We start from the raw sequence: 26,208 nt of genomic DNA, 5'->3' as shown, positions 1-26,208 counted from the left end.
TTTTTTAGTAGTCTAAAGAGCCCAGGAAGTATTACACTAAAAGAGCATAAGGAACCCAGAGAATTTACAATAAAGCATTTATGTGGTGATAGCATTTTTAAACTTCCTCAGTCAGTAGAAGTAATCCAGTGAGACCATGCATGATTCATTGTTGGGAAGGTAGAGGTTGAGAATTGGAAAGGCACGTGCATGTTTGTGTATGTGTGTGCTTTTTTTTGTTGACTTTTTTTTTTTTTAAAGAAATCTGTAAGGGTGGAGGGGGGAAGAATGGAACTAGTGGAGAAAAAACACAATGCTTTTGAGGTGTACAAGAAAGCAGACAAGCTGGTTTGCAGAAAACAACCCCTTTCTCCTTTCTTGATCTTACTTGATCCAAAGCCAGTTTAGCTGTAGAAAAATGCAACTGTCCTTCACATTCAAAGATGGTGATCCTGAGTGTCATTTTCAGCCTTTTTGATATCACCTGCACACCTGGGTGATAGCCAACAGTCTTTTTGATGCCGTTTGGGTTTATTCCTGGGGGTGTGTTGTTATTGGGGTCACTGGTCCTTGCCTTGGATTTTTGTGTCTCTGTTTAATGGCCTCATGGAAGCCTTAGCTGTGACCCTTCCCTTCTTCATCCTCTTGTCCCCCTCCATTCCTGATCACTGCACACTAGTGAGCAGCTATTTTCTTGCAATAATCCTTTGCTGTGGAGCATCATTTGAGTCTGTAAGTCTCTGTGTGGCTGTATGTCTGGGTATTTCTAAAAAGTTCTTGGCTTGTGATATGTTGATGCTTCCTCCTGTATATATCTGTAATTTATTTATCTATCTAATCTACTTATTTTAAGGCCCGTCTCCCCCTCTAGACTGTGAGCTTGTTTTGGGTAGGGATGTGTCTGTTGGTACATCGTACTCTCCCGAGCGCTCAGTACAGTGCTTTGAGCACAGTAAGCCCTCAGGAAATGTGATTGAATTGAATTCACGTTTATTCTGCCCAACTCTGTGCAAAACACTACAGGCAGCCTTTACCTCCAGTACTTAGTCAATGACAGAAATACCTCATCCGTACTTCACATCTGTGATAATAGTGATACTCCTAGAGAAGAATGTCAGACAAAGGGAGGAAACATTTGGTCCTTCACCTCTACTTCCCCTTCCCCACCCCAAAAATGAAGATGGATCATCAGACCCAGATGATGCAAATGGAAACTACCCTTGAGAGTACAAAAGCGCTGTTGACCACAAAACACGTAATGCTCCGAAATCGACTACTTTTCAAAATTCTGTGGGTACAGTTAAGAAAATTACTTTTTAGCAGTCAGTGTATACTACAGGAATTAGGAGAATGAGGTTGGAATCATACCGAACATCCTGTTATATTCTCTGCTGTCTTCTCAGTGCCATAATCTTTTTATCTTTTCCCCCTTAACCAGTCTTTTCAGTTTAATTTTATGGTGATCAGGAGTTGTGAGTGTGGATCTCTGGTTTGTAGTGCTCATGTGTCTGTTGCCTTTGGAGATTAATGTACTGTGATTCTATTTTTCCAGGCAATAATAAATAGCACCATCACCCCAAACATGACATTCACTAAAACATCTCAGAAGTTTGGCCAGTGGGCAGACAGCCGGGCAAATACTGTTTATGGTTTGGGGTTCTCCTCTGAGCATCATCTGACAAAGGTAAGTCAAAATATAAATTGCTTGAGTGACAGAAATCCATTTTCCTGTTTCAGGCATTAGTGACTTCATATCCAGCACTAAATGAATTATCTTGTAACATATGGGATGCCTTTATTAAGGAAGTAAAATCAATCAGTCATTAAGCACTTATGTGCAGAGCACTGTACTGATCACTTGGGAGAGTACAATACAGCAGAATTAGCAGACGTGTCCCCTGCACATAACGAGCTGACAGTCTCAAGGGGGTAGACAGACATTGATATGAATAAATAAATAATGTATAATATATAATTTAAAGACACGTACGTGTGTTGTTAGGGATGGGGTGAATGTTAAGTGTTCAGAGGTCACATTGTAAAGCATAGATGACGTAGAAGGAGCTGGAGAAGAGAGGGCTTAATCGGGGAAGACCTCTTGGAGGAGATGTGACCCTAGTAATTCTTGGAAGGTGGAGAGATTGGAAGTCTGAGGTATGTGGGGTGGGGGGAGTTCCAGGCTAGAGGGATGATGGGGAAAGGGGTAGGTGGTGAGATGGACAAGATTGGGGCACAGTAAATTGGTGCTAGGGAGCGGAGCGTACGGGCAAGGCTGGAGAAGGAGATTAGTGAGGTCAAGTAGGGTGGGGTAAACTGACTGAGGGCTAAAATGGTAAGGAGTTTGATGCAGAAGTGGATGGGCCGCCACTGGAGGTTCTTGAGGAATGGGGGGACATGATGGTCATGTCTGGAAATATCTGATGGGCATGAGCATAAAAGTATAAAATCAGTCAGTGGTATTTGAACTCTCTCTGTTACAGAACTCTGAACTAAGTGCTTGGGAAAGCACAGCATAACAGAGCTGGGAGACATGTTCCCTGCCCACATAAACTAGAAATCCTATGGTAGTTTTAAGTAGAAGTAAACAGTAGAACTCTACTGTTTAGATAATTTCTAGCAAGACTGTGTCCAACCTAATTAACTTGTATCTACCCCAGTGCTTAGAACAGTATTTGACTCATAGTATGCACTTTAACAAATATCACAATAATAATAATTTTAAAAAGTTGTAATCAGATTTGCCATGACAGTGGTTGGAAGAGACACATAAGGGCCTGGAATAAGTGATTTAATCAGTGACATAAAAATGATCAAGGGGCAGATATGGAGTTAGACTCCAACCAGGGAAGGCTATTTTTTGTCTTGTAAAATGTGTCTGGAAAGTTGTGACTTGAAACAGGATGTAAGATGTAATCTGAATAAAGGTAGAATGAGTCCTTATCCTGTCATCTTAGCAAATAGCCCCCAGGACATGTGGGGAAAAAATAACTTTTTATTAATTTGAGTATCATACCCAGGCAATATACTGAAAAAGGAGAAAAGCTTGGAAAATCAAATGTAGGTCTATATTTTTTTGGAATTTTGTTTTCAGGGTTCATTTCCAAAGCATGTAGAACATAACACTTTCCAAAGGGCCAAGTTTCTTAAACGTGGCATGCTAGACCTTAGGTTGGAATTGAAAAAAGTATATATATGGCGGAAATGTAATTTGAACCAAGCTTCACTAAACTTTTTTATTTTCTTACCACTTTCAGTATTTACATATGTACAGAGTCACTATTCCATGGACAAATCTTTGTTTTTCAGAGAGAAATTTTAAATTACTTTTCCAAGGCCTCACAGTGGGAGAGTTTAAAACTCAGAAAGCATTTATGATTTTATTATCTCAGTGGAAAAAAAACTCATATGAAGTTTTCAGTGCAGAAAAGAGCATTCTTTGACTTAGCGAAAACTCATTCCTAGCTTTGGGAAACAGAATGGTGTATTGAAAGAGCAAGGTCTTGGGAGCTAGAAGACTTGGGTTTTAATCCAGACTCTACCACTTGTCTGCTGTGTGACCTTGGGCAAGTGACTTAGCTTCTCTGTGTCTGTTTCCTCATCTGTAAAACCTGTTCACCCCCTCCTTAAGAGGAAAGGAGAAGATTTGATGCTAAGTAAGAGTAGCTAATGTTGGACTTCATGATTTACATTTTCACACACAGGAATCTGGAACTTAGCTGTTTTCCCCTCTAGACTGTAAGTTCCTTGTGGGCAGGGACCCTGTCTGCCAACTCTGTTGTACTGTACCCTCCAAAGAGTATAGTACAGTGTTCTACACATAGTAAGCGCTCCATAAATGCCACTGAATGATTGATTGATTATTTTCCCTTGCATTCCAGTAGATATGTCACCAGTAGATAGTTTATGCAGATACTCAATTTCTTCAGGGTGAGAGCTGTCTCGCCTTTGGAATGACTGTACAGAATGTGATGTATAAATCATCCCTCAAACTGTTCTGTTTTGTGAGCAGTCTGCAGCTGCTCTTGAGCAAACTGCTTATGATCTTTATAGATGAGTTGTTTCAGCATCTCTGATTTCTTTCACCAGCTTCTCGTAGGCTGGTCACTTTTTGATAAACATTGTACTCAACTTGAGTCAGTTAATGTTCGGCCATCCTATTTTATTTCTCGTTAATATCCTAAGGATTTTCTCAAAAGAGTCTATGCATGCTCAGTTTTTAATATTGTCTGCTTTTCTTCTTATTTGTATGGCCTTCTAACTTTTAATTTCGTTCATGTGGTGGTCCAGAGATGAGAAAAACATACCAAGTAAGCCATATCTAATTATGTTCATGTTTGCTTTTGATTTTATCTCCTTTTCCTTGAAAAATATAATATGGCGTAGGTATGTGGCCGATTATTTTTAAAAGTAATATTACCAACTGATGCTCTTCCTCTGGACTGCAAGATCCTTGAGGGAAGGGGATCATGTCTACCTGCTCTATTGTATTGTACTTTTTCCCAAGCGCTTACTACAGGGTTCTGCACACAGTAAGTGCTTGCTTAAATACCATTAATGATATTGGTTGCTCTTTCTCTATTGGCTGTGCATAAAAGGCCAACTGACCCCTTCTCACTGCCTGTGTTATAAATATTGTTCTCTCATATTATGTGTCCTGTAGTGGGAATGCCCAGAGATGTTTGTCTTTTGGATTTGTGTTTATCTATCATAAGCCTCGGATGAAAAATAACATCATCCCCACCTAGCCATTATTAATCGTATTTTTTGAGTGCTTACTGAGAACAAAGCACTGTACTGAGCACTTGGGATAACATCAGAGACATTTCCTGCCCCCCAGTGAGCTCAGAGTCTCGAGGGGGAGAGAGAAACTAATATAAATTAATAGATAAATGCCAGGGTGTGGGGTTCAGGCCATTCTGACTGCTTCATCACATAGCTGCTGTTCCTTGCTGTTTCTTCTTACCCCCTTCTTGCAGTTGACCCTCATCAATATTCATTCAGTTCACTCAATCGTATTTGAGAGCTTACCGTGTCCAGAGCACTGTACTCCCAGCAACTGCCTAGCTCTCTTGCTGTCATCCATTCTCCCGACATGTCAGGTGTACATCTTCCAATGCAAAGGCAGAGCTTTCTATGTCCCAGAAGGAAGCAGCAACAGACAGACCAGCCCGAGGCGTAATGATGTGGGATTGTACTCTGCCAAGCGCTTAGTACAGTGCTCTTCAGATAGCAAGCACTCAGTAAATACCCCATTGGATTGATTATGGGAGACTTGCGGGGTTGCTGCCCTCCCAGCCACCTCTACCCACCCTGATAGATCGCTGTCAGAGTGCCATCCTTAAGTATCGAGGTCTGCTAAATAGAAATGTATACACACACACACACTATCATCTGGTCATTTCACAATACACTAACATTATGTGAAGAATTAAGATGGTGGTCCAGCTGCCTGACATCTTAGAGTGTTCTTCAGGTTGGGGCCATGAGCAAGAGACACATTTGGGGTCTCTTAGAAGCATAATCCTAAGACCAGTAAGTTTTTAAAAATAACTCTTACGTTGAGTCACCAACATTCCTTTTCAAAAGAATGGTGTGCTCATTGTGCTTGTTTTCCAAATCTTTAAACCCTTTTATTGCTCTTTGAACCATTTCCAAATTCTCGGCATCCCACTTATGAACTGTGAGCCCTAAACTTCAGTCTGATGAATACTGAAATGGAAGGGATTCAGTAAGAGACAACTAATGTTTTTAGACTGTGAGATACAGGGAAGTCAAGCAAGAAGGGATCTGCTGTTAAGGAATAATTGCCTAAATCAGCTCTCTTAAGAGATTGAAGTCACCATTCTCAACCACTCTCCCTCCTGTTTAATGATGAAATCCAAGGCCTGTAATTCCAGAGAATAAGATGACACCCTGCAAGGCTTTATCCGGTTGGTTCTCTTTAAGGTTTTCGGTCGTCAAGGGGAATTGAAATTCCGTAGAATGAAACTACTTTGTGTAACCCTTGACTTGCATGGCTTTTTCCCCCTTCGATCCTTCACATCCCATACCTCTAAAAAGAATCCTTTTTAAAAGTGGGAGACACTTCTCTGTTTCCTGAAGTATATCGGGATGTTTTAGAAGAAAGATCAGAGAAAGCCAGTTGGTGAAGAACTAGACACGTCAGGCTTGGTCCAAACACCAACTTTATGTTGGCGTGAAAGCACAATTGTTCAGTAGTGGTTAGAGCTGGCAGATACGTTTTTATTCATGAAGAATCTCTGACCTGTATCTATTTTAGGAGACACTGGCTTAAATGCCAGAATTAATTGGTATTGTTTCCCAGCCTGAGAAATTAGTGAACAGCGGAGTCTAAATGGTTGCTAGGAATAGACTAAATTTACCTGTCAACTAGTGTTTAGAATTATCCCGACAACTCCCTGGCATGTAAATCATTCAATCAGTGGTATTTATTGAGCACGTACTATGTGTAGAGCACTATTCTAAGCACTTGGGAGAGTACAGTGACAATTAGAACTATATATAGGGTTGAGAGAAGCTCACAGTGGGTAGAGAGATGCTTGCCAACTCTGTTGCTTTATACTCTACCGAGCCCCTTAGTACAGTGCTCTGTACATAAGCGCTCAGTAAATGCCATTGATGATGATCTCCCCATTCACGGGTTTATCAACCCGTAAATTAGGTATGGACTAAAGTGAGAGAGAACTCTCAAAAGGTCATCACCTTGTGAATCAACCAGCTGTGTTTCCAGAAAAGCAACCATCACTGCGTATTTCTTTCGGTGTATCTGATTGAAACTCTGAGGACAGGGTGGAGAATTTGAGTGCTTTGGATCGCCTCTCTGCCCTGGGTGCACACCTTAATCTATATGTTCCTCTTATTTTCCTGCTTAGCCCAGGATAGGTTGTCAACAGATTTACCTTATTGTGCACACCTTAATCTATATGTTCTTCTTATTTTCCTGCTTAGCCCAGGATAGGTTGTCAACAGATTTACCTTATTTTAGGGGAAAAAAAGATTGTCCTGTTTGCTGTGGGGTTTAGATTCAAGCCATGGTAGAGATTCCATAAAAAAGTGGCATTAACCTTCAGTGAGATATTCTTGAATAAATTTTAGTTGACAATGCCCGACTCTCTCCTCTCTCCTCCAGGACATTTTTCCTTTGACGTTTCAAGGGATATGTCTGTTTTCAAGCATAGTCATTTTCATAATTTCCCCCCAATTATGAAAATATCAGATTTTTTAATGTCTTTGTTTTTAGTGCTAAAAACTTGCTGGGTTCCAAATACTAAGCACTGGGGTAGATACAAGCTAAGCAGGTTGAACACAGTCCATGTCCCACATGGGACTTGCAGTCTTAGTCCCTATTTTACTGGTGAGGTAACTGAGGCACAGTTCTTAGTTAGAAAATGGCTAAACCTGTATTCAAGTTAAAAGAGCAGACTGAGTGCCTTGAAACCGACTCAGTTTCTGCTTGAAGTGGAGGTGAATGGGAGCTTTTGAGGAGATGCGCGCAAGACGGTGTTAGAGAAAAATAATCAGGGAAGTGAAGAGTGGACTGAGAAGAGGCGAGACAGAGAGGCTGGCCTCAACTACTGCATCAGCCTCCTCTTTGAACTCCCATTCGTTGCAAAGACTGATGTTGTTCTTGATTGACTCAGATTCTTAGCCATGTGAAACCTGAATCTCTGCCCTGCTAACTCGAGTACCTTCCTTGATTTTTATGCTTTTTTTTTTGTTTTTTACTTTTATCATATTAACTATCCTTATGTGTCTGTTGCCAATACTCCCCATCTTATTCATAGGTAGTGCTTCCCATAGTAGCCTGGCCTTTCCAGTCCATACTTTACTCAGCTGCCTGGATCATTTTTCTGAAGAAAAAAAACCAAAACCAAAAAGCGCTCTGTTCACAGCTCCCCATTTCTCAAGAGGCTCCAGTGGTTGCCCATCTATCTTCCCATCCAACAGAAACTCCTCGACTTTGAGGTGCTCAATCAGTTCTCCTTCTACAACCCAGCCCGTAATACACTGTACTCTTTGAACATCAACCTACTCACTGCCCCTCAATCTTTTCTCTCTCCACTGATCTCCCCCGACTCTTGCTCACATTCTCCCTATGGCCTGGTACTCCCTCCCACTCCGTATCTGATAGACTACCCCCATCTTCAAATCCCTACAAAAATCACATCTTCTCCAGGAATTCTTCCCTAACTCAGCTCTCATTTCCTCACCATGTTCACTGTCTCTTCTACTTTCTTTTCACTTGGGTCTTTACCTCGTAATACTTTAATATTCCCCCCCTCCCAGCCCCACAGCAGTTAATCCTGGCTCCACCACGTGTCTGCTGTGTGACCTTGGGCAAGCCACTTCACATCTCTGGGCCTCAGTTACCTCATCTGGAAAATGGGGATTGGGATGCTCATTCCCCAGCAGTTTTAGCTGCTGTTGTCAGGGTGAAATGCAAGTCAAAGGTAATTTAAATTTGCACTGATAGGAGTGTTGAAGCAAGAACCCACCTCATTGAGAATTCAGAGAAGCTTAAGCACTTTTCATACTCACCCCAGCCTCACGCTACTTGTGACCAGATCCTTTTATTTTACCATTTTCGTATCTGTAACTTTCTTTATGCCTTTCTCCTCCTGCAGATGACAAACTCCTAGTGGACAGGCATCACGTCTACCAATTCCATTATATTTTACTTTACCAAGCACTTAAAAGAGCTTTCTGCACGCAGAGCGCTGTGCCAATCAACCCCATTGATTCATTTGAAAAACATTGGCCGACATTGTTTGCCAAGGGGAAACACCATAGGGATCTAAGTTTTTAGCAGTTTATTTTAATTCATTTCACCGTTCACATGGAACCAGTTCTGTAGGCCTTCTGGAATACTTCATTTCTTTCCCGCTGACTTTGGAAGAGCTGTTAATGAAAACTGTTCCTAGGTCAGGCCAGCATCAGTTGATGATTGAAGAGAAATGAAAGGACGTCGGCATTAGTGGGTGCTAGAAACATAGCGTTGAAGGTAACACAGTAGTAGAAGTGATAAACAAAAAGCTTATCTTATAATGTGATAAAACTAAAAGCTTTCTCCAAACACTTTGAAGAGATGTGGGCTTGAGAAATCCAATTCCCTGGCTAATAAAAAAAGCAATCTAAATAAAGGCCACTTTGGAAGACACCATGCTTGAAGTTACGTTTCTTAATTTTCTTCTTTTCCTATCTTAAAAAAAAATCCATGCATCTATTTCTGAATGAAAAAAGCACCTTGCTAGGCTAATTGACCCAGGATGCTAGGTACTTCGTGCCGGGGAGTCTTCTGTTGGTATCTGCTAAGTGGCAGAATGAAAGCAAATTTTATATGTACACTCTAGGCTGAAAGGATTCGTTTGCTTTCACACAGAAGAAGCGAATGTTCCAGAAAGCTCATTTAGAAAATTATCCATCAAAAAAGGTATTAAATTAAGTGCGCATTTCTGTAGTTTTATTAAAGCTTTGATTTAATTGGGATGTTTTCTACCTTTATTCAGTTTGCAGAAAAGTTTCAGGAATTCAAAGAAGCCGCTCGATTAGCAAAGGAGAAATCCCAAGAGAAAATGGAACTCACAAGTACACCTTCCCAGGTGGGTATTAATGTCTGAATCTAGCCTGGGGACACTTTTCCCTGGTCTGGCATCTTATGGCCTTGCAATTTTAGTCTGTCAGAAAAAAGATGGGGAAGCGATGGGCACTTTGCTTCTAGTATGGAGAATATGGTCCTTTATATTGTCCACTGAGATGCACTGGGGATGAGGCGGAGGGCCTAGTGTAGTGTTCTGTGGCGTATGGTAGGGCCTTGGCATACAAGGGCGAGAAGGGGGCTGGGAGAGAGGAAATTCCACCGAAAAGCCCCATTTCTCCCTGCCTGGGATCAGGACCATGACCAGGTTCTGTGGTGCTGAACATCCAGGGTAGGTGAGAGACCGGTGGCTGCAGAGCAGCTGCTTTGCAAATGTGCTCCACCTCATGTGTCTCCACCTTTCCTGCGATAGCACAGATCTCTTTGGAGTTTCAGGTAAGATAGGCTTCTTTGATTGTCAGACAGACCCCCTTTGTCTGCCTCCATCTCTAACGCCCCTCACCCCTCCCCTTGTCACTTTTTCACCTGCTTCACGTAAAGTGCCCGACCACCATTAAAAGGGCTGACAGAGTCATTTCCAGAGGGGTGGTAAAGAAAGACGAGGAAGCAGATATAACCGGGCGTTATTTTAGGGCTGGAATTGTCTAGGTGGAGAAGAGGGGTGCCCCAAGAGGGTGTAAGTTCCTTTTGGGCAGGGAGCGTATTACTTACTACTTTATTCTCTACTCCAAGCCTCTGATACGTACTGAGCCAAGCGGGTGGTCAATAAGTCCTTCTGCTAATGCTACAAAGGTGGAAGAGACGGAAGCGCTCCGACAGCACCTGGTGTACAGGGCTCCGCACACAGTAAGCGCTCGATAAGTACCGTTGATTGATGGAGAAAGAGATGGGGAGATGGGTCGAGAGTCCAAGGGAGAAGCACGGAGGGCAAGGCAAGGAGAGATGAGCCGAGATTTCAACATCTCCTCTAGTGTTTGTGAAATACCCACAGGCTGATCGCTTTCAATTTGGGGTACAGGTTTTGAATCAAACTCCTTGTTTACTCCTCCTTTCTGATCCAGTAGTTCCTTCAGCGAGATTCTCATGTTTTAAGGATTTTTTTTCCCCTAACATGGTAGACAGAGTTCTTCTGTGAAACAATTCCTATTTCAGAAGTTCTTTTTTTTTTAAATTAGATGGTACTATCTTAATATCTTTGGAAGAACGTATTCAGTCTTAGAGAACTCCATTATACTCAGGCTGTGTCTGAAAGGGGCAATCTTCTTTTTTCAAGAGCACCTTCAAAAAGGAAAAACCTAGTTTTGCTCTCAATCTGCCCTGGTTAGATAGCAGGATTTGCTGCTAATAGTCAAATATCCTCAGTACTGTTAAGACAGGAGAAAATGTTGCTAATTGCGCTTGTTCTTTTTCTATGAAAGGTAATTGCTTCTCACCATAAATTAGGGAAAGCTACATTTTGTCTGACAATTACCTTAATATAATATAGAGCATATTATATAATATATACCCTAATATAGCGTTCCTGGTATTAGTTATCAAACTATAAATTCTAATTCTGTTTGCGGTTGTATTCCGATATCTATTGTTGTCATCCCTTTTGGACTGGGACCTGGTAGTTAAGGCCAGTCTTCATGAAAATGAATCACTCAGTGGTAATTATTGAGCACTTACTATGTGCAGCACATTCTGCTAAGTGCTTGGGAGAGTATGGTATAGCAGAAGTAGAAGACATTTTCCCTGACCATAATGAGCTAGCAGTCTAGAGGAGAGGAGGACAGGCATTAATAAGGATAAATGAGTGATTTATAATATATAATTTAATGTGTACATTAATGCTGTGGGGTTGGGGGTGGGGCGAATATGGTGGGGCGAGTATCAAATGCCCAAAGGACACAAAGGTAGGTTTATTTGTGTTTGAATATATAGAATTGTTTTCAGCTTATCTGAGATCAACTTTCAACTGTCCTTAGATGAGGTATAGAGATTGGATGAACCTGTATGATCCTTTGTCATTTTTGTGGGGGCTCATACTGAACAAAATGGTCTTTGACAAAAGCGGGGACAGACAAATCTAGGATATCATTTTTGAGGTTGAGAAAATGATGCTATTTCAAATCTCAAGCACTATTTCATGGATCCTTGAACCATGTCCTTTCCTCTTTGTATAAGCACTGCGATACATCTGTTTTGCTGGTTCTCCAAAGTTGGGTGCATAGATAAGCAGAAAGGCTCCAGATTTTGCCATGCATGGGATGTATTTTCTGCTGGTTGAATCCCGTGTCTTTCCCTGATTTCAGGCAGTAATTCTGAAATGTCAATTTTTTTTTTAAGTCTAAGGTGGGATGCTTTTCTAAAAATGATGTATTAACAGTTCAGCTGCGACAAATCGCAGTTTTATCTGAAACTTAGTTCCTGTTTCTCAAATGTAAGAGAGAAAAAGTACCATCTCCTGAATGTTCTCAACTCCACCAGATTAATGTGTGGCCGTTTTGTGAGGAGTATAATCTCTGAAAGAGGAACGCGCTGTTTCTCTCTCCATGAGGTCCATGATGTAGTTTGTTGGGCGAAAAGTCCAGGCCCCTTCGCTAAAAATCTTAACGTTCTCAAACACAGGTGTGTTTATGTGCTCACACACTCGTGGCAATTACACACGAGTATTCTGCAAATACTCTGTTTTATTTAATATAGGGAAGAATAAATTCCTACTTATTCCTAGGTATCTGCAGATGGGTAGTTTTAAAGTGCGATTTAGGTTTCCACATCAAAGCGGAGGATTGAAACAATTACCTGGGTAATTAAGACACAAAGCCATCTTCATTCCCTCTTGCTCTCTTCTGAAAACGAGAGTTAAAGGCTTGAGAAAATTTAATGATTAGACTGAGAAAAAAATGATTTTGAATTAGGGTTAATTTAAGTCATGCTTACGTGAAGATTAGGATGGGTATACAGAATCAAATCTAAATAGAAGTTCATTTAGCAACATGTACATACCTTTTTAGTCCAGTCTTTGCCGGGACCTTCTGCTTTCCCAACCCGTGGAACGTCGCTTAAACTTAGAGCAGTTGGATTTACCGGCAGAGGAAAAGAACTGTCTTCCAGTCAGACTCTCCTGCACGTGTTTGCATGATGAGAGTATTGCTGCAGAGGAGGCAGTCAATTTTGCTTTTGTTAAAAAGCCTGGGTGGAACTGTCATTTTTGGTTTGGACTTCAAACGCTATCAGTTTTGCTATATATGATTTAAACCCCTTTGGAGCAACAGCCTGCCTGAATTGGGGGAGTACTCTAGAGTTTTGGGAGTTCCTACTCTCTGGATCCACTACCAGAACGATGGCAGTTGGCGGTGGGGCGTTCTGGGAGAGATGCGTCCACGGCGTCGCTATGGGTCATAGACGACTCGACGGCGTGAGACAAGACGAGACTCCTTTTGTGGCCCTTCCTCTTTCCCCACCTTATTGCCCTTCGGTTTCTCATTTGCCTCAAAGCCTATTGTCGTGATGGAGAAGGACCCCAATTGAGGATGCTACTTCAGAATCCAGTTTCTTTAAGAAAGTTTTATCTCCCTTCAACTTTGATGTATCCAGACTATACAGTGTTAGACTGGTGTAAATTTGCTGTGGGCAGGGACTGCATCTTTATGGTTGTATCGTTGGATTGTACTGTCCCGAGCTTTGTACAGTGATCTGCATTCATTCGTTCAATGAGTCATATTTACTGAGCGCTTACTGTGTGCAAAGCACTGTACGAAGTGCTTGGGGGAGTATAATACAACAACGGACACGTTCCCTTGCCTACCACGAGCTCCCAGTAAGCAAATGTGATTTAATTGCTGTCTTCTCTTCAGAGCGGACAAGTCTGAGACCTAGGGTAGTGATCTAGGGTCAAAGCAGAGATGAGGATCTTTGTTTTCTCTCTGTAGCTTTTTACTACAGTGTCCTCTTTCACATGGCCAAAAGATGTACACCTCTAATAAGTAGCATCCTCTGCTTAAGTTATTACTCTCTTCTCTGTTGAAAACCTCTCTGGGAGCAAATTCCTTCACTCCCAAGCTCTCTACAAAGCAGGGAATGTTGCAGATCTCTCAGTCCTTTTTTAAGAAACCACTTCTGGTCGGCCGGAAACAGCAGGTACAGCACAAGCCAGAAGATAGATTAGGCGTAACTTCAGTGTGACAGGATCTGTGGGATTTACAAAGCTCTCTCTGCCCTCACATCTCCAGTCGTGGAGGTCAGTGGTAAATACGTAAGGAGTTCTGGTTGCTGCCACCTCCCATTTCCGGCCACTGAGGAGGGGGAATGCTATCCCTTGTGCTGGGATGTGGTGAGCCGCGGTGGCTTCCGACAGGGCATGTTAGGTCACTGACCCAGAACTCTTTGTTTGATTTTGTGTTTTAAAGAAAATTACCACTGCTTATATCACCCCCGACACACACTACAACATTTCTCCCTCTTGTGCTAACTCCTGTGAGTTTCGGGCTCGTGTCTCAGACCAGGGAGGTTGAGATGGTAAAGAAAGCACCATCACGGAAGGGACTTTGCTGTTGAGTTGGGCCATGTCACAGACCTGGAAACTTTTTTCCTTTTTAAGGAGGAGGTCTCTGGCTGGAAATGTATGGGAGGTGAGGTAGCTCCTGCCGCTCCCTACAGCAGTCGTCCTCTTCCATTCTCCCTCTGGTTTTCCTTCTTTTAGTCTGGTCTACTGCTGCAGTACCTTTAACTGCTTATGTATATAAACCTGTGACAGGTTGCTCCAGGAGCATTCTGATCAGAGAGTCAGGTGGCTTTTTGGGAAGGAAGAGAAGCCAGGACCTGATTTCTGTGACTATTTTCTACTTCCCTTCTGCCCTCCTCTTTTCTCCTTCTTTCTCTTCACTCCACTGGCCAACACCCACATGTCTGGAGTAATTCAATCCTGATCATATCTTCAGTCGGCGTCACCTATAATAATAATAATAATAATGTTGGTATTTGTTAAGCGCTTACTGTGCCGAGCACTGTTCTAAGCGCTGGGGTAGATACAGGGTAATCAGGTTGTCCCACGTGAGGCTCACAGTCTTAATCCCCATTTTACAGATGAGGTAACTGAGGCACCGAGAAGTGAAGTGACTTGCCCAAAGTCACACAGCTGACAGGTGGCGGAGCCGGGATTAAAACCCCTGACCTGCGACTCCCAAGCCCGGGCTCTTTCCACTGAGCCACACTGCTTCTCATAATATAATATAATGTAATAATATATAATATAATGGGAACCAGGAGGTTGCTGCAGGCCAGTGATATGGAGGGGGCACGAGAGAGGGTCCGTAAGGGGTTCTATAAGGGACTGTTAAGAACGTCATAGAAAAGATTCGAGACGTTAAGTGACCTCAAGGATGGAGGACAAGAAAAGCTTCTTTCACATAATTCCTCCAGGCCTTCAGTTGCCATTCTTGGAAAGACAATCCTGGGTAGGATGGTCCATTGATCTAAGCAATAAAGGCGTTGTTTGGGCTAAGTTGTTGTGGCTCGAAGTTGCGATGACTGCTCATTAGAAAGATGTAGTCGAGTTCCATTAGTCTTTCACAGCAGTAGTGCCGCTAAACCTTCAGTATGTTCTTTTTTATTGGCCTCCTCTGCCTCTGTTGGCTTTATCTTTAGCAGAAATGTCAGGGTGATGGCAGCATGGTATCAACTCTAAGGTTTTCAGAGCTGTAGTGCTGTCCAGCCTTCTCTACCCGTGAGTAACCTGGGCCCCACAAGCTTCGTCAGCATCATTTAAGGCCAAGACTCAATGTTAACGGGCAAGACGGGATCACAGACAAGTTTAGAAACAAAGTCATCCTCCGGCCGTGAAGGTCTTCTCACCTCACCATAGCTACCCTGGGAGAAATATATGAGTAGAATGAATGACAGCAGAATCCCCATACAGCAGCTCTTTGGAGTGCTGAAATTGGAAAACTGAAAGCAAGGAGGGCAGCGGAAACATTTGAAGGGCATAGTCGAAGCCTAAATCCCTGTTGTACCCCTGTTGAAAATGGGGAGTCAGTCACCAGGGAGAGACCAGCCTGGCAGGCTGCAAACAAGACCCGGGTTCTAATTCTGGTTCTGCCACTAGTCAGGCAAGTCACTTCACTTTTCTATGCCTCAGTGACCTCATCTGTAAAATGGGGACTGTCAGCCCCATGTGGGATATGGACTGTGTCCAAGTGATTAGCTTGTATCTACCCCAGCTCTTAGAACAGTGCCTGATAAATAGTAAGTTCTTGACAAATACCATAAAAAACAAAAACAAACACAACCCCCCTGCCCAAAAAAAGCACTGCTCTTTGGGAGCACAATCTTCTAAGGAACAAGACACAGGGAGGTAAAAGTAGCTTGGGGTACTGCAAATAGCAAACTAGGGGTGGCCTCTTTGGGCACATAATGTATCCAGGACTGTGAGTCCCATAGTGGCCATTTCAACCCCCTACCCCTCCACCTTTCACAGTCGGTAGCATCCTCAAGTATAAAGGACAACTGTAAATATGTACACCTGTTACTTTCCTCACATAACTGTTGCCGCCCAGGGACTGAGAAAGGTCAATTGTATGGGAATCAACTCTTTAAAGGAAGCAGTAGAAAAAGGAGGGGAGAAGGAAGAGAAAGTTAGGAGGGCCCTTGAGATAATCTCTTGCTTCTGTGGTGCTGCATGTAGTGGGAAGTGAATGACTTAAACTCTCCTTCCCTTCTTCTCTTCTTTCCCCTTGGGTTCCAAGTCTCAGTGAATGAGCTCCCTGGCCCAAGCCTAAGCTCTTTGGGAGCAGGGAATGAGTCCACCAACTCTGTTATAGTATACTTTCCCAAGTCTTTAGTACAGTGCCAAGCAACAGTAAGCACACAAGAAATACAACGGCTTGACACCTGCCGCTTTCAATCTCTGAGCCCCATGTGAAACAGGGACCGGGTTCCATCAGATTGGCTTGTATCCATCCCAGCGCGTAGAACAGTGCCTGCCACATAGTAAGGTCTTAAATACCTCAGTTATTATTGTTCTCTTCCTCCTACCCCAACATGAGTGGACACTTTTTTCCAAGAAACTCCCTTCCCCAGAGTGAGGCTATACCTGTAGCTTTTGTGCATTCTGACCCTTCTTTTTAATCCTGCCTTAGTGCCCACCACCATCACTGTTTATAGAAATAATTATTTCCTCAAATTGGGAGGGATAAGGAAAGTATGCAGTGGAGGTGATTATAAGAATAAGTGCGTGCGAGCATGTGCATGCTGTCAGCTAGGTTCTGGTCTTAACTGACAGATTATGTTCAAATAGTTACCACATTATGCTTCTAGACTGAGAGAATAATAGAACTTTAAACCATCAGACAAGATTGCAGGTTTAAATATTCAGATGCTGCAAACAGTGCTTTCGATTTGCAACTAAAATCATCACCCAGGAAGACAGCAGAGCGGTGGTGGGGAAAGACTTGACATTCTGTAAGAAAGTTTGCTAAGAGGAATGATCTGTAGTCTTTTTCATTTTTGACAATTACTTTATTAGACTTGAGCATGAAAGGTTTCTTTTTGCAGTCCTTCAAGTTGCATTATATGGTGATTTTGAAATTAATGGGGATTTTTCCTGAAAAAATCAGAGAGCAGTAAGTGAGAGTGAACTTTTTAAACTTCTTTGCTTTTTTTTTTCTTTCTTTTAAGGAGTCAGCAGGAGGAGATCTTCAGTCTCCACTAACTCCAGAAAGCATTAACGGGACAGATGATGAAAGAACTGAAGTGACACAAAACTCAGAACCAAGGGCTGAACCAACCCAGAATGCATTGCCATTTTCACATAGGTACAGATTCAATTCAACCATCATGATTACGTAAAATGTTTAAGCGGGACTTCCGTTTACTTCAGATTAGTCTGACGGTCTCGTTGGACTCAAAGAATCCACTTTGGATCTCCTTTATAAAGATAATAAGTACCGATTCTGTTGACCGCAGACATGAAAGCCTTTTAAAAGAGTTTCATAAGATGACGTACCGTAGAGAACGTAATTCTTGAGGCGTCGGACAATCGTAGTTTTAGGCTGAACGCTTTGAACCGTGGCTTTGTTCTAGAACACGGGATGTTCTCAAACAGAAAATAACTCTTCGTACTTCAAGATTTAGAAGAAATAACTGCTTTAAACAGATTGCTCCAATTAAGTTTAATTTGTTCACTTTCAAGTTCTTTGAAAAGACTGATAACAGTTGTCAACCTTCTGGTGATGTTTCAGTAGGCTCGGAAACTGCTGCTCATGCAGGAGTGGAGCGATGTATATAAAAGCATTCACTTATTTGAATATCTTAATCAATTTCGAGTAACGTTTCTCTGTTTGGAACTGCCAAGAAAGGTGAGGTAGTTAAAAAATCACTGGGTGGCTTGAGGGATGTTTTGCTCCTCTTGCTCTCCAGGAAATTGGGGCAGTCACTTTTTTTTTTTCCTTTTGAATCCTGAATAAGGCTTTGTGGAACAGGCTCACTCATTTTAGTGGCATTTATTGAACATGCCAATATTTTTTTTTTTTTTTACGCCTTCTGATTGGGAATAAGGAGCAGTAGGAGAAATCCCAGAAAACAAGTCCTCAACTCCTTATCTCCCTACTTCTTGGCATAGCCTACACCAGTTTCTCTGCAGTTTCAGCTAGTGTGGTTCTACAGATTTCTTAGACAAATTGAACGAAATGAATTTCATAAAACTCTAATCTGTAGAAAAAGCTTTTAACTCGGAATGTCATTTGTTTTCAGTCAAGAAATCTACACACTTTTTACTCTTAAGGCATTACAAGAACATCTGGAAACTGATATTTTATTCTTTGGAATGCCGAATATTTTGTGCTATGCAGTATACATATATATATATTTTTGATGATTGTGAGTTTTGTATTTTTGAACTCTGACCAGTGCCAACACTGTTTCCCTTTTGCCAGAAAGACTGTGTGTGTGTCTGTGTGTGCGTGTGCATGAAAGTTCTTCTGAAGATTGTGTTTTTGTATTTTTAACCTGTTAAACATCTATGCTCTAGAATATTGCAGTTGAACAAAGGATCTTTATCGGGGTGCTGCCCTCTCTGACCCCCCAAAACTCATAATTTTGATCATTGATGGGGGGAGAGGGAGGATCTCCATGTTAAAATTTTGTCAATAAAGTTATTTCCACATATCCGTATGACGGCTGGACCTAGACCCGCACTGGATACAGTTGAGAATTTGATTTCTTTGGCTAGTATTTGGGTGAGCCAGCAGTTTTAACATCTGTAGCATTTGGAAATGAGAAACCTGCTATTCATAATTACAAAATTGTCTGACATTGTCCATGTTCTGTATCCTGAGTTCCCTGTTTAATGTTTTGCTGTTCTTTGGTGTTCTATTGGTTTTCCAAAACAGGCTCTCTTTGGGGCTGCAAATAGGAATGGTTTGCCATGATTTTAAGAGAGTATTTTTCTGGCTAATAGCTAGTAATGATTTAATTATGGCGGTTAGCCAGGAAAATGTTTTTGCTTCTCACAACAGGGAAAGGGTACATTTGTGCAGTGGATATGAGTTTTGAGTAAGTGAATAATTTTGTCAGAGCTTATAGTGTTTAATTCTGACCAGACTGTTGATTTTGTTTTCCTCCTCCCCACACCAAGAACTGGCATGATAGCTGTTTTTCTTCTCCCCTTGTGCCCAGCTATACTGGAATATCTTTTCTGTTCATTTCACTAAGAATTGTGAGTTTGCAAGCTTTCAAACTCCATTGCATGGAGGTATACTGCTGGCAGTGTTCAAGGGATTTGCACCAAGTGCACCATTTCAGCGTAGCATAAAGTAACTTAAAAACATTTTAACATACCTCAAGGGACCCTAGATTGGCATGTTCCATAAGTCTTTATTTCATTTCTGAAAATTGTCCAAATCTGTGGGGTAAAACGTAGTTTCAAAGGCTTCACAGAGTCTAGGTAGGCAGTTTATGCTTAAATTCTATTTTTGCCCATTCAGTCACTTTGACAACGTAACCGTATATGAAACTTTTGTTTCATGCGTATAGCAAAAAATTTAGTGTCCACGTGTATTTGTCCAGTGTAATCTTATGATCCTTAAATATGCATTACAATTTGAAAAGAAGCTGCTTTAATACTTAAGTTCAGAATAGATTTTGTAGTATAATGCCAGTTCATGAAGATATTTTTTCTATTGCCATCTTTAAAGATGAATTGATTGCATTGGAAAAACAGGTTATTTCCATCATGTCTGACATTGAAAATAGTCTCCTGTTGAGATCATATGCATTCTGATGGTGCTGTTAGTTATTCTGGAATTTTATGGTGCTGTGTGTATCTCCAGATGTGTACAGATCCCTCTCTGCTAGCCCATGTTTCCTCCTCCTATTAAAGGCTGTCCGTGGAAATTCCCCTTCCTTAGATCGATTTGGCTTTTCAGTCTTGTGTGCTGCCGACTGTCCCTGCCAAATGCTTTAAACCCGTCAAAACAACTAGAGCCCCGACTAATTAGATTCCTCAACTTCGTGCATAGGTTAGGGCATCCATTTTCTTTTCAATGATGTTGGTTAAGTGCTTACTATGTGCCGAGCACCGTAGTAAACCCTGGGGTAATTGGGAAGCAGCATGGCTCAGTGGAAAGAGCCCGGGCTTGGGAGTCAGAGGCCATGGGTTCTAATCCCAGCTCTGCCACTTGTCAGCTGGGTGACTGTGGGCAAGTCACTTCAATTCTCTGTGCCTCAGTTACCTCATCTGTAAAATGGGGATGAAGACCGGGAGCTTCACGTGGAACAATCTGATTTCCCTGTATTTACCCCAGCGCTTAGAACAGTGCTCTGCACATAGTAAGCGCTTAACAAATACCAACATTATTATTATTATTATTATTACAAGCAAGGTAATGAGGTCAGACGCAGTCCCTACCCTACATGGTGTTCACAGTCTATCCTTGGTGTCTTTTCCCGAACCCAGACCCTATCTGAAATACCACAGGCTAGCTAATCTCTTGTTAAAATGCAAAACTGAACTTTGACCTTTAAATCAGATAGGTCCCAATAGGTGTTAAAAATCCTTTCCAACATGCATTTGCTTATTCAGAGAACAAAGGGAGATTAGTTTTTCTTCTGTTGGATCAACCTTCAAAAGGCACAAGGACCGTACTGGATGTTGTAAGGAGCCTGGGAATTTAGATATAAGATTGTCCAGGTGAGGCAAATAGAAACAGGGTGACTTCTGTCTCCCTACTTCATTGATGCAGTTTTACCGAAGCAGTGAAATGAAGCTTCATTGAAAGCTATCTCTTTGGGGAGATGCTACTTGGAAGAAATTAATGATTTCCTCACCTGCATTTTTAAACCTCAGAATGGTAGGCGTAAATTACAAGCAGTCAGTGGAAAAAAATTCAAGGAATTTGAAGTCCCTGTGTCCACAATGTATTATTTTTCCTAATTAGTTTTAACTGTAGGTTCCTGACTAAAGTCATGTTAATTCTGCATCTAGGGGGCTCCATTATTGGAACAAAGGAGTCTTTTTTTTTTTTTCCCCTTCCTCACTGTCTTCATTCTGATGTTGTTACAGATGGTCCCACTGAATGTTGACAAAGATCACTGTGAATCAGAAGTCCTGGTGATCTGGGAGGTTATAGGACCTATGTTTTAGGCAGCATAGGGCTCATATTTTATTTGGTGTGAAAGCATCGTGGTTAAAATAAGAATAGAGTGAGCAAGTGATTTATAAGTGTTGCTTTTGCCTCACCTGTGAGACCTATTTGATCATGTGACTTACTTCCTTAATTTTTCACTTAGGTTTGAGGAAAAGGTGAACACATATTAAGATACTAGGCATTTGGAATCATGCACAGCCTTCAAAATCCTCTCCATTCCTTGACTTTCCCACCACTGAAGGCAACACCAGCCCCCTGTCCCCATCGTTCAAGCCTTGTCATTATCCTTGACTCTTCTTTCTCCTTAAACTCACACTTTCATTGTCAGCAAATCCTGTCAGTTTTAATGTCATAAAATCTCTGGAACCCACCCCTTCTTCTCCATCCAAACTGCTACCATGGTGAGCCAAGAACTCATCTCTCCTCAACTCTATATCAGACTCTATATCTTGCATCTATCCCTGGGCTTAGCACATGGTAAAAGCTTACCAAGTATCACAATTATCGACCTTGCTAACCTCCCTACCTCCCGTCTCTCCCCTTTCCAGTCCATATTTCCCGCTACGGCTCATTTTTACATCGATTTGTACATTCCAAGCGGTTAGTAAGTGCTCTGCACATAAGCGCTCAATAAATACTATTGACTCATTTTTCTAAAAAAAATCTTACTTCGCACATGTCTCCACTCCATAAAAACCCCAGTGGTTGCCCAGCCATCTCCACATCAAACTCCTCGTGGTCGCCTTTCCCCTTCCCATCTGTCCTTGCTTCTCTCCCACTACGACTCAACCCACACTCTTCCCCTCCTCCAAAACCAACTATGTGCTGAAACTCGATCTCCTCATCTCTCTCATCAGCGACATGTCCTCTCTTCCCCTTCTTATCTGACAGACCACCATTCTCCCCACTTTCAAAACTGTACTAAAATCATATCTTCCCACGACTAACCTCCGATTTCCTCACCCACCTTCTATATCGCCTATAAACTTCCACCCGGACCTCTAAGCACTTTGATACATCTGTCCCCCACCCCCAGTCACTTAACATTTTTATACAGGACTGCTTCCCTTTCCTAAAATTTATTTTAATGTCTCCCCTCTCCCCCATCCTCATTAGACTGTAAGCTCTGGAAAGCAGAGATTATGGCTGTTCTCTCCTGAGTGTTTAATATAGTACTCTGCATGCAGTAAGTGCTCAGATACCATTGACTGAGTCGTTCTCATTATCTCGGCAGTGTGTGGCTCAACCACCCAGGCAATCCCATGGCCCTCCAGCACCCATCAGCAGTCTTGAGTGGCTAATTAAAGCTACTTTTATGAAATCTTTAGCATTTGCAAATAAAAGGGCTAAAGGGTTCTTTGAAAATACAAATCTAGTTTAGCTTTGCTTTAAGGAGGCCTGCAAGAGGCCATCTAGATCATTTTATTATCCCAGATTGTCAATGTAGTTAAAGCAGATCCTTTCCAAAAGAAAAAATTCACATAGAGTGAAAGTGGTGCCAAATGGCTTGAGATTTCTTTATTTTCTAATAAAAAGGCTTTGTTATACTATGCAAGCTAGCCATTTAAAAAAACATTTTCCAATTAAGTGGCAGCTTTTGGGGGGAAAAAAAAAGTCACATTCAAGTACGGCTTCCACTTCTGATATCCGTGGGAATTCAGAGCACTTCCATATATCGTTCTGCGTATACTGTTAAAATTGCCATCGTCGTTGCTCAACAGGAAAAATATTGGCGATAGTGTGGCCCTGATTGTGTTGGGGATGGAGAGAGTCACTAGAGTATGTAAATCACTCTCTGTCTTTGCTGTGAAGGCAGATGGAGCCAGGAGACCGTTCTTGGAGGTTTGAGTAAACTGTTTTTAGTAAATCTTGTGTATTTTAGTTCATCAGTGGAGCCCAAATGTCCCGATAGTTTTCCTCTTGAGTTTTTAGTTTTCTGGGTGACTGGTACCTTTCTATTTCCATTTCATTTAGCTCAGCATGGTTTGGGGGATATGTGTCCAATTTTCATTGCAGGAGGAAGAATTCTGAACTCCTCCTCTTACAAATTTTTCCTGTTCCATTAGACAGGAACCTTTAGGGTTTGTGCTCGTTCATGGCTGAGAGAAGCCGGTAGAAATCATGACTATTTCCTCCTCATCAAAAACCTAACAAACTTCCCAACACAGTTATTAGAATCAAATTAACTTAGGGTCATCTGTGGACTTGAGGCCTCACCCTCTAAACATCTGGGTATTCCTCCCTCTCTTCCTCCTCCCCCCCACCAACAGCACTTACATTTATATCTTTAAACTCTGTTGCTTCCCTCTACCTATAATTTATTTTAGTGTCTGTCTCCTCCACTAGATTGTAAGCTACTTGATGGCAGGGATTGTATCTACTCATTCTACTGTACTCTCCCAAGGCCTTAGTAGAGTGCTCTGTACGGAGAAAGTGCTCAATAAATATTTTGATTAATCACATCACTGAGTTGCTGTGTTTAAGTTTTGATCCCCAAATTTGCTGCTAATAATACTTATAGCATTAGCACTTGATCTTAAGTGCTGGGGTAGGTACGAGGTTATCAGATTGGAAACAGCCCCTCTGCCACACGGTGCTCACAGTCCATCTTATCCCCATTTTATGTGTGGGGAAACGGAGGCTCCAAGGACTTAAAGGGCTTGCCCAAGGTCACACAGCATCCCAGTAGCACAGCTGGGACCAGAAGCCAGTTCTCCTGACTCCATCCCATGATCTTTCCACTAGACCGTGCTACCGTCTTCCTTCTCCCCCACCCCCTTGCTTATTCCTTCCCCCGCCTCCTCTCCCTCTTCCCACCTCCTCAAAATAATATTATTCGTACCTCTGGAAGAAAATATTCTTTCCTTGAATAGCCACTGGACAATCCATTCTAAGCTCAGACCAGTTCAGTTTTGGGGGATGGATGAATCCTTTCTTAGACACCCTTTTCCCCCCTCTTGCTGGACCCGTTCTGCTCCAACTACCAACCGTAATGGAGCTTGAAGTAATGGAGAATGTCCTGTAGCTTGGAGCTTTAGAAGACATTGCTGTCCGGTGTTGAGTTCTAGCCGAAAACCTCTCTAGGAAAGGTTGTCCCAGGTTCCTAAGGCCCTTAGGAAATCCAGCTTCGTTTTAATGAAATACTCTCTTGTTGAGTAGGACAACTTTAATGCCTTTGCCCAGTTCCGTCCACTGCCCCCGACGCACAAGCACACGCAAACATACACAATCCCCACTTCACTGGGATGTCGTGGTGGGCTTCTTTTCATTCTCTATGGTGAATAAAACGAAGTGGGTATATCTTCCATGATGTATTTAGCTTCTGTCACCACAGAACCTTCACTACATAAACACTGTTCTCTCCCCATCACCTAATACCATACTCTACACACCGTAGATGCTCAATAAATATCAGTGAATGAATGTGTTGTTTCTAATCTGTTCTTTGTTTTTGTTTTCTGTAAAATGTACTAGCACGCTGACTGTATTTATGCAGGGGATGCTAGGTGAAGTTATAGTAAAAGCACAAGTGAGATGCAGTGAAAGTGGGGATTTTTACATATTGAACCAGTAAACCCACCATACAAAAATTATTTCTCTCCCAGGAATGCAATGTTAACTTTTAAAAAATGTCACTTCAATAGCTGAGCACTAAAAAAAAGAAAAAAAGCTATGGTGGAATTATTTATTCACCTCAAATCTTCCTTTTTTATGATACTTAAGTGCTTACTACATGCCAGGCACCACACTAAGCACTGGGGTAGATACAAGTTCATCAGGTTGGACACAACCCCTGTCCTACATAGGGCTCACAGTCTTAATCCCCATTTTACAGATGAGGTAACTGAGGCACAGAAAAGATAAGTGACTGGCCCAAGTAGAAAAGTGGTGGAGCCCAGGATTGGAACTCAGGTCTTTCTTACTGCCAAGTCTGTGCTTTCTATCCACTAGGCCACGCTGCTACTCTCCTGTAGTGTTGCCCCTTACCTTTCCTATTCTTTTGAGGGCAGTGCCCGCCAAATCTCATTTCTGTTTAAAGAAGAAGGCCCCAATAGGAATAAAATACTGGATGCAGATTTTCAAGTGAAAAGTGGAAAGTTTAAAACCTTAGGGCCACCAGAAAGTTTAACTTGGTAAGGAGTTTTTTAAAGATGAGCTTTTAAGTGTGTTTACCCTTCTCCCCTCCAAATCCTCTGCTCCACCTCATTCACCCCAGTGGACACCACCCCCCCGTCCTCCCCGCCAACTCCCTGCCTCTAGCCGTATTTCACCTTGCTGCCCAGGTCATTTCTCTAAGAATGATGTTTTAGAAAAAATATTCACGCCATCCTGCGTGTTTTTCCTCACTCCTCAAAACCCTTTGGTGGTTGCCCGTTCTTCCCTGCCTCAAGAAGAAACTCCTGACTGTCACCTATAATTCATTCAGTTCTCTTCCTCCTACCCGTCCCCTCTTTTCCATGCCACTCCAGCTTGGGTGTTTCACTCATTCATTCGGTCATGTTTATTGAGCGCTCAACTGTGTGGAGAACACTGTACTCAGCGCTTGGGTGTGTACAGTACACTCTTCTCTTCTTCCTTCTCCACTCTCCCACAGCCAGCTTCTAGTTCATGCTCCCTTCATATCTGCCAGACCACAGCATTCCCCTTCTTCAAAACCTTTCTGAAATTTACATCGCCACCAGAGGGGCTTTCCTCTTTAATTTCCAATCTGCCCACCTCAACTGTTATTTCTGTACCTCCTAAGTCATTAAGTGCCTATAACTCCCCACAGCACTTAGGTTCATACCTTAGATATTAGTACTTTCTGTCTGTGATTAAAATCTGTGACTTCCCTGCTAGAATGTAAACTCCTTGACCATCCAGATTCATTCTCTCGAACGCTCCCACGTGCTTAGAACAGTGCTCTGCACCCAGTAGTTGCTCAATAAATACTGTTAATTATTGGAAAAATCTTTTGGGGTGTGTGTTGTTTGTATTGGTAATTCT

The 26,208-nt window shown here is 42.1% G+C and overlaps 1 protein-coding gene across 2 annotated transcripts in view; it reads left to right on the top strand.

The window, feature by feature from the left end:
• Positions 1-26,208, top strand: part of HOMER1 (homer scaffold protein 1) — an 89,508-nt gene that overhangs the window by 40,115 nt on the left and 23,185 nt on the right. The window contains exons 3-6 of one of the 2 annotated variants that reach the window (XM_029061865.1): positions 1,532-1,663; positions 9,507-9,599; positions 10,328-10,441; positions 17,255-17,391. In XM_029061865.1, coding sequence (XP_028917698.1) covers positions 1,532-1,663; positions 9,507-9,599; positions 10,328-10,441; positions 17,255-17,391 — 476 coding nt within the window. The remainder of the gene's footprint in view (positions 1-1,531; positions 1,664-9,506; positions 9,600-10,327; positions 10,442-17,254; positions 17,392-26,208) is intronic. The other variant, XM_029061866.1, reaches the window with a different exon arrangement.

The sequence above is a fragment of the Ornithorhynchus anatinus genome, chromosome 1 (genome assembly GCF_004115215.2).
Source record: "Ornithorhynchus anatinus isolate Pmale09 chromosome 1, mOrnAna1.pri.v4, whole genome shotgun sequence".
NCBI lineage: Eukaryota > Metazoa > Chordata > Mammalia > Monotremata > Ornithorhynchidae > Ornithorhynchus > Ornithorhynchus anatinus.
Note: the sequence above shows the minus strand (reverse complement) of the source record. Positions and strands in the feature narration are given on the sequence as shown.